Below are 8,436 nucleotides of genomic sequence, written 5' to 3' on the forward strand. Positions count from 1 at the left end.
AGAGGGGGTGTGTCCAGGGTGCAGTTTCTCTCCCCAGCCGTGCATCTGTCCCCAGGTGTCTTCCTGTCTCTCGGCGTGTTACGATGTCTTGGCTGCTTTGGTGAGCTGTTTGTCACAGAGACTGTTTATCTCCACTTCTCCCTCTTGTACCCACCTGTACCTCTGGATGTGTCAAGGGGACTCTCAGAGCCCTTGTCCCCTCACACTCACAGCCCTGCCCCAGTCTCGGACCCCTCCCTTTCTCAGTGGGCCCTGTTGCTGGGTTCTGTGTTGCCATAGTGACGGTTGCCAAGTCCCTGAGGCTGATAGCCAGCGATGGGGCTGTCGGCTCCATCCACGCGGGAGGCTGAGGGGGGCTTCCCATTGTGTAGAGAAGGGGATGTTTCCAAGACAACCAACCCCCACTAAGGGCCAGGGACCAGCCTTTCCAACCCCCTCGAGCCTCCCCACTTTGGGCAGCTCCAGTGTGGGCTCAGAAGGCAAGAGGAAATCCCACACAGCCCAGTACCTGGTCTCCCAATTTTCAACCCCCCTCCTTCAGTACCTATACCTCAGGGGACCCAGGCATCTTGCTGAGATGGGGTCTCTGAGGAGAGAATGAGGGGGACCCCTTGACCTCCAGGCAGATGGGAGACAGTGGGAGGGAACCTTAAGGCAGGCAAGGGCAGCCAGGGCAGAGGTTGTGACCCCCGCTGACTCGCTCCAGTGATGCTCCTGACGGCAGCTTTTGTGGTTGGAGAATGGGGTTGAGTCTGGGGGGATGGGCACCTGGGCTTTAGGGGGAGAAGAGTCTGGGGTGTTGGTATAGATGCAGCCACACTTGACGCCTGGGTCCCTGGGGTCTCACAATTTTCTCATCAGCTCTATCCTGTGAGTCAGATTAGTTCCTAACAGCACAACTCTCCAAGTCAGAGGGACTTTGTGGTAGTTAACAGACCTCCACAGGATCATTTTGACCAACGATGCTAGTGGTGACTGGTGTAGCATGACACCCCCTCCTCCCGTGTGTGCACAGCGTCGGCACATACCATTCGAGTGTTCCAGCAGGCCCTCTCTACAGGTGGTTGTCTCCCTCAGCCCTGTGAGGCCATGGTTCCCCCCACATAAACTGCCCGCTTCACCACTCCCTCAGGGTTCTCTCTCCCCAAGGCCCCTTGGGTCCCCATGACCAACCCTCTGCTGACTCTTGAAAGCCACTTTGACTCCCAGATTCATGCCCAGTCATTCTCCAGCCTTCTCATCAACTTTTAAAATTTTTTATTCTTTTTTTTTCCTGTTTTCAGTTGTTCAAATTTCCCTTTTACAGTAAAACTATTGAGGTGACGGCCATACCCCGCCACCTCCCCCATGGCAATATCAACTTCCTGTTCCCTGGAAGGAGCTGGGAACTACAGCACCAGAGAGATGACTTGACCTCTGGTGGACAAAGCAACCATTTTGGTTGGTGGTTGAGGTGGCCAACTTGGTGCCTAAGGGCAGCTAATAAAACTGAGCTGGGAGGAAACTGAGGCAGCAGCCCGTTGTGCACTACAGAGCAGGAAGAGGTACAGGCTTGTCACTATGGAAACAGCAACCAGTGCTAATAACTGCCATCAGCTAGCCCAGTCAGTGGACCACCTCTTGGTCACTAAGAAGGGTGCTGAGTTGGGTTTGAAGGGAAGAAGGCATCAACAAGACAGCTGTCTGTCACTGGGGAGAACGTGTGGGTTCTTGGGGTAGTCCTGCTGATCAACAGAGATTACACCGGGATACAACGGGGAGAACAAGACAAACCAGGCCTGCCACAGCAGGTGGCAGTCATCTTAGCTGTCCTAAAAATCGCACGGAGCACAAGGGAAGGGAGATCCTGGGAAGAGCCACCGAACGCTAGGAAAATTCTCAGTCCACATCTGTCCTCTCACAGTGGTAAGCTCCAGCTTCCTCCTCAAACAGGAAGTCCCTCCTCCACAGGGTAAGAACCATCCACCTCCCATGCCCCCACCCCCACCCCCACAACATCCCCAGACTAAGCCACTTGGAATTCCAGCCAGACCACTTCCTATTTCAGGAGTGCGACTTCCTGTCCTGGATGAAGGCACTTCCAGTTCAGTTCCTGCTGTACCGCCACCTCCCAGGCCATTTCTGTCCAGGCCTGGTCACTTCTTGTCTGGAGGGAGTCACTTCCCATCTGATGCCCACCTTCAGGCATCAGATCAAGTCCATAATGTCCCCACTGGTTCATATCTTGCTATCAGCCACTGGACACACAGGACACTTCTTCTCATGGTAGTAGTTGTGGCCCAACCACCCCAAATGGCTGGAGTAAGTACACAGAAGGGCAGGGAAAGAGGCCCTGTACCCATGCCTGGAGCCAGAATCGTCCCCCAAAAAGCCCCCAGTTTTGGCGGACTGAGGGGAGCACTTGATATGGAAAGTTGGGAAGGGCCAAGAGCCGAGGGAGAGATGCTTTGATGCCCCCAACCCAGGACATGTGTAAGAGGCACAGGACAAGAAGCCAAGAGGGTAAAGGAGATGCGAGGAAGGGTACTAGGGAAGAGGGAGAGAACAGACCTAGAGACAGGAGAGAGAGAATAAGAGATAGAGAAAGAGAAAAACTGTGAGAGGCAGAAGGAGGTGCCAACCGAAAGACAGACTGTCCCCACCCCTACTCTGGGTGGGTGAGGAGACAAGGACACCTGTGTCGTGATTAAAGGAGGCTGAGCCTGGCCCCTTCCCCAAGAGGCAGAGACTAGAGGAGTGCCCACAGCCAAACAAGGGTGGGGCAGGGCAGGAAGAAGTGTAGCCAAGTTTTAAGGGATCCTAAAATTGCAGACGAGGGCTATAGCCAGGAGGAGCCAAGGAGCTGGTGGGGCGAAGGGGGCCAAGGTTGTGGCGCAGGTGTCCCTTAACCATGAATTAAACTGGAGGAGCACCCCATGGAGGGCTGGATTGAGGAACGCCAAGAGGGAGGAACCCTCATACCTTGTAGTAGATGTTTGGAGGGCTCTGGGGAGGGCCATCCTGCACAATGTATACAGGGTGCCCATAGTCACCACTCACCTTCTCATAGTGGGGGCAGAAGGGGGGATCTGCAGCCCCACCACCCCGCAGGGCTATTCCTAGCTCCCCAGGCTCAGCCTCCCGAGGCCCCATCCCCCCTCCACCACCCAGGCCCAGAGACCCTCCCCTCCCAAAGGAGCCAGGACCAGGGTGGCGACTCTCCGAAGGCTTGGCCCGCCGTCTCCGCCAACACATGGCACCCCCAGCCCCTGCCACGCCCAGCAAGAGCAGCGCCAGCCCCCCTGCTGCCCCAGCCACTGCGGGCATGCTGGGAGGGGGCAGGGGGCCTTCAGCACCCCGGGAGGTTGCATTGCTGTTGGGGTCACCTGGCAGGGAAGGGGTGAAGGAGGAAAGAGGGGGAGGGGCTGAAGGAACCATCTGGATATTTGGATACACCCAGCCCTAGGGGTCCCCATGATGGGCTTCCCCAGCAGTGCCCAGGCCCTTTAGTATCCCACATTCCCTTCCCCCAGGCCCAGATTAAAATCCAGGTGTCCAGCCTACAGCTCCCTGCCATGTAGCCCCCCCCCCACGTCTCTGACAGCACTGATTGAAGCACTGACTTGGCTAATTAGTTCTAATTGAGTCTTTTCCTCATTTGGCTTCCACTTCCCTCCCGCCCTCCCATCCTCTCTTCTCCTCTTTCCTGTATCGCCACCGCCCCCAAAACGGGAGAGGGAGGGCAGAAGGGGGTGACTTGGCATGGCAGCTGGGGTCTGAGAGTAGAGGAGGTGGTGGCTGGCTCCTGGTTCCTACCTGGTAGGCTGTCCTTCCCGGGCTCTAGGCTGTGAGCTGCCCCTCGGTCTCTCTCCATGGGCATTTCAGACACAGGTTTTCGGGGTGCAGCTCCTCCTCGGGGACCTGAAGATAGGGAAGACACAAAAGAGGGGGCTGAGATAATGTCCCCTGACTTGCATGCGCTACCCAAACCTCCCTCAGCTCGTCACAGGTGTCCCCAAGTCCCCAGCCCCCACTCACTTTGTCCCACTCGCAGAAGCACCTTCATGCCTCTAGTGAGGCACACGCCTCCCTGCAAGCTCTCCAGGCCTTCCCGGGTCCCATCTGACGTGGCTGAAAAGGAGCACAGGGAGAGTCAGCACTCCAGGTCTGGTCCCTCCTCTGTTCCCTAGCCCTGGGGACCACTACTGAGTGCAGAGGTGGGATTCCAACGGTCCTCCCTTCCTCACCCTCCATCCCAGGGACTCTATTGCCTCTGCCCTCTGCCTGGCAGTACCAATTATGTAGTAATCGTGGTGAGATCGGAACTCATGGCCCCAGAGATTAGGGCTGTATTCCTGGAACTTGATGGTGAAGCGGAGGTCCAGGTCTGGCCGGTCACATGTGAGAAGAAGGTTTGGGGCAGGGGGTGCCTCACATCGCCGGCCCTGGGCACCCCCTACCAGGTACAGCTTGTAGAACTCATAACTGGGAGAGGAGTGGGGGCCAGGAGGCCGGGCCCGGGGGCAAAGTAGATCTAGCCGGTCCCCGATCTGAGGGTAAAGCACGTAACCACCCTCTGCCTGGAACCTATAGGGAAGACAAGGTAGACCAGGAGGAAATGTCAGGGGTGTGGTGCCCGAAGCTTTCCCTCTCTCACTTCCAACCCTCCAGGACAGCAATTCTCGGCTCCCACCCATTGCCTTTGTTTGAGTCCTGCGTTCAGTAAGTGCGGGCACCAAGGGCTCTGCTACCTCACATCAGAAGCAGCAGGAGGCCAGGCTCAGAGGTCTCCTGCCCCTTGGTGTGCCCAAATGCACTCTTCAGCCCGCCCTCACCACATGCACACTGCCATCTCCCGCTCCATCACCGGTGCCGTTGCCATGGCAACGGGATGCCAGTTACCAAGGAGCTGGCCTCTCTGGAACCACACAGCCCACCCCTCCCAGGTGATTTCACTATTCCATGGCAGTCAACCATGGGGGTAGAAGCTCCCCCTCCTCCAGGCCACCACCGAATTTCAGGGCAAAAGGGGTAAGGTAGAGGTTGGGGGGTGAGGGTTGATCTGGACCAGTTTTCCAAGTTAGCCAGTTAATGAGACATGAAGCAAATGCTAATTTGGCATTGATCAAAATGGGGCTGATGAGAACCAATGTATAGGGGCCGGGCTGACCACCCAGATCATTCTCCTTCCTGCTTCCATCCCACTTTGGGGCTTAAACTTTCTGAGAGAGTGCTCTCCTGCTTTGGAGTTGAAGTAGTTGACTTCTGTAACCACAAATGACACAACCCAGCACATAGTCTTGGCCAGGAAGTCAGGGAACTCATGGGCCCAGCACAGGCACATCTTGCCTGCCACTGCAAGTCCTACCTGTGCATCCATAGGACAAACTGAGTCCCAGGAGACTACTGCCCAGCATCTTTCCAGACTCCAAATGACCGGCTCCCGCCCAACACATGCCTTTTCTCAACACTATCAGGATAGCCCAATTTATACCCTCAAGCTACACCTGCTACTCAAAACTGCAGCCAGGCGCTGCTGGCAGCTGGGAGAGCCTGAGACTATCCACACCAAGACACTGGAGGAAGGGGTTCCAGGATTGGGACAGGGCAGGGAGGCCAGAAAGCAAAAAACACAAAAACAATCCTACCTCTCCTTTCATGAGCATATAATACGTCCAAATACCTTGCCTCCAATCCTCAAACAGCTGTAAGGACTGAAGATACAGACTCAGAGAGGTTAAGTAACATGGCTAAGGCTACACAGTTGCAAACAGCAGAGCTAGGATAAAACCAAGCATCTGGTGAACTCCGAAGTCCATTCCCTCCCATGACTTCTCAGCCTCCCCAGGGAAGCAGCAAGTTTCTGAAATATACAACTCTTGCGCTGATGGTAATAGAAAATGCCATGGAGGCAAATCACTTAGATGACCTCCCATAGGTTCTGTCTGCCCTGTGTGACTGACCCCTGGACTCTTCAACCCAAAGCAAGCATGCCAGGGAAGAGTCCCTGATGGGAGAGTTTGCAGCCAAGAGAACAGGAGAGGGCAATGGTATCCTCAGGACTCCAGTGGCAAGAGGAAAGGAGGGAGGCTTGGAGGGGCAGAAGGCTCACTTTGGAAAGAATCTGTCAGACCAGGAGGACAGAAATACACATTCTAGCTGACAACTGTTCAGCCAAAGGTTCACTAGTCCTCTGGCTGGTTCACTAGTCCTCTGGCTGGTTCACTAGTCCTCTGGCTGGTTCACTAGTCCTCTGGCTGTTAACACAAGTTGGGATGGTGAGCTGTTCCTCACCCCCAAACTGAGCCCACTTTGCTCTCCAGCACCGAGTGCCTCCTGGGAGCTAGCTGGGCAGCCCTGCTCTTCCCCTCAGGGTTTCAGCAGCACCTACCTAGTCAGCACCTCTCTCCTGAGAGCTGACGTGAACCAGGCTCCCTTCAACCCAGATGACACAGGTCTCCTACAGATCCAAACAGCCACTCCACTGCCCTCTCGCTGCCCGTGAACTTTTTATCTTTGCCCCTTTAAGGTCTCCAAACTCCTGACACATGGCATCACCACCCACATCCAGCCCTGTGAGACTCAGAGTCTGGCTCCTAAGATCATTGCTGTCTTGTAACCTGTCACCTCATCCTGCTACAGCACCCTTTGCTAGCCTCCTCCCAGCCCAGAATCCAAACCCTGAAGTCTCAAAGCTTCCATATCCCTTACCCACGGGACTGGAGTCTCCCCAGTCCCAGGCCACTCACCTCTTATTCGCCGAGTTCCAGTATACAGGCTCCAGGCTGAGTCCAGACACCAGCCCCGCAAAACCTAGCAGCAGTAGGGCCACGATTTGCACACCCCCTGGCCCAAAATAGGGGGTCCCCATGACCCTACCAAGGCCTGGGGGCGGGGCACCAACTCCCCCAAAGTCTCTCACCCCCCAGGGGTGGCTACCACGCTGTGGAGCCCCAGTCACCCTGGTGGGTGGCTAGTCACCCCCAGCTCCCACAAGGACCCTTTTTTCTGCTGTGCCTGCTCCCCGGCTCCAGAGCGCTCAGTGCCACAAGAACCCTTGCAGGGGCCGTCTGCAGGCACCCTACGCGCCCCCGACCCACGCGCCAGCACCCCGGGGTTTGTGCGCCCGGCTACGTGGGGGACATGGGGAGCCGAGGACCGGGCGGGGGCAGCATGGGGCGCCGGGTATGGCAGCGAGGAAGGGGACACCGAGCCGGAGCCCCAGCCTCGCTGGGATTGAGGGCAGCAGGCTAAGGGAGGAAACCAGTCCCGAGCCCAGGAGGGGGGAGTTAAAGGAGAGGCGGGGAGGGGGAGAGCATGGTGGAGGGAAAAACCGGAGCTGGAGCTCAGTCGGAGCGGGCGTCGCATCCCGCGGCCCACGCCCCCCACACCTCCCTCACCTCGCGCACCTCCCGTCCGCCACCCCGCCTCGCTGCCCGGCGCTGTCTCTCACGCCCCCTTTGTCTCTCGCAGTGTCCGTCTCTGGCTGAGTTTCTGCTTGCCTGCCTTCCTTCCTGCCCTCCGACTGCCCGTGCGGTTGGAATCTTCCTCGCTAGCATCTAGAAAGGCTCTTGCCCTATCCGCCCCGAAAAACCTTCCCCCTTTGCTCCCGCAGCCTGCTCCTCTTCCCTCCCAAAACAACACCGCTGCCCGGAGAGGGCAATGACAACCTTGAAGGTGAGGCACTTCACGAGAGTGTGGCTAAGTTGAAGATCTACCTGTGCGAAGTGGGAGGGGGCAGAGCTACCCCGGTTGAGAGAGGACCCCGTGACTTGCCCAAGGTCACACGGGGAGTTTAGGAGAAGGCGGAAATACAACCTAGGGGGCTGAACTCCCCTTTCGTGGGGTCCCTTTTGTCACAGCTTCTCTGCCCCTTTGCTGTTTTCTGTGGATTAGGTGGGGACTAGGGAGTAAATTTTGACCCTTCTTACATCATGCAAAGAAGTGGGACTGGGAGGAAAAGGGGGTACCTATAACCCCAAAGCTGCACTCCACAGGAAAGGCTGTTTCCAATTATCCTGGGGGAAGGGAGGAGCTGCCTTCTTGGGTGTAAGAAGCAAGGCTTTCAGCACCTCCCGGCAGGGGCGGCATTCCTCTCCTTCCTGCCCAATCTTCCACAGGCAGCTCCTTTCCCTTTGACCGAGGTCCCCAGCAAGGCCCCGTTGACAGCAGCTCTTCAAAGACTCCCATCTGGGTGTCTGACAAGGTGTGTGAGGAGGGGAGAGGGCAGATGGAGCAGCACGCAGAGCACCGCTGCTGAGGGAGGGGGCAAGCCCCTGGCCCTGGCGCTGCGTTCTAGAGACCAACAGAAAGAACTGTTTCTCCAGTACTCCTTCCTGCGTGTCCTTGGCTCTGCCTACTGGGGTGCACCCTTCCCCTCTGCAGCTGGAGGAAGGTAAACGGCGCGGTGTGCAGCCATGGGCGCTGACTTGTCTGTCACTGTCTGCTTCGTCTCAC

At 57.1% G+C, this 8,436-nt stretch overlaps 1 protein-coding gene across 3 annotated transcripts; it reads right to left on the reverse strand.

Moving 5' to 3' along the window:
* Positions 1–1,242: 1,242 nt before the first annotated feature.
* Efnb3 (ephrin B3) lies at positions 1,243–8,214 on the reverse strand. 3 transcript variants are annotated; one of them, XM_013111414.3, is made up of 6 exons: positions 8,052–8,085; positions 6,729–6,792; positions 4,274–4,566; positions 4,018–4,110; positions 3,796–3,900; positions 1,243–2,550 (listed from the first exon to the last, which is right to left on the reverse strand). In XM_013111414.3, the coding sequence occupies exons 1-6, from the start codon at positions 8,068–8,070 to the stop codon at positions 2,261–2,263; spliced, it is 864 nt and encodes a 287-aa protein (XP_012966868.2). In that variant the 5' UTR covers positions 8,071–8,085; the 3' UTR covers positions 1,243–2,260. The 3 variants fall into 3 exon arrangements, with proteins under 3 accessions (XP_012966868.2, XP_040604883.1, XP_005067608.1); XM_040748949.1 differs by having other exon boundaries at positions 2,407–3,365; positions 8,052–8,214; XM_005067551.4 differs by lacking the exon at positions 8,052–8,085 and having other exon boundaries at positions 2,407–3,365; positions 6,729–7,311.
* Between the last annotated feature and the right edge of the window lie 222 nt (positions 8,215–8,436).

This window comes from Mesocricetus auratus, unplaced genomic scaffold, assembly GCF_017639785.1.
Source record: "Mesocricetus auratus isolate SY011 unplaced genomic scaffold, BCM_Maur_2.0 Super-Scaffold_100007, whole genome shotgun sequence".
NCBI classification, from domain to species: Eukaryota; Metazoa; Chordata; class Mammalia; order Rodentia; family Cricetidae; genus Mesocricetus; species Mesocricetus auratus.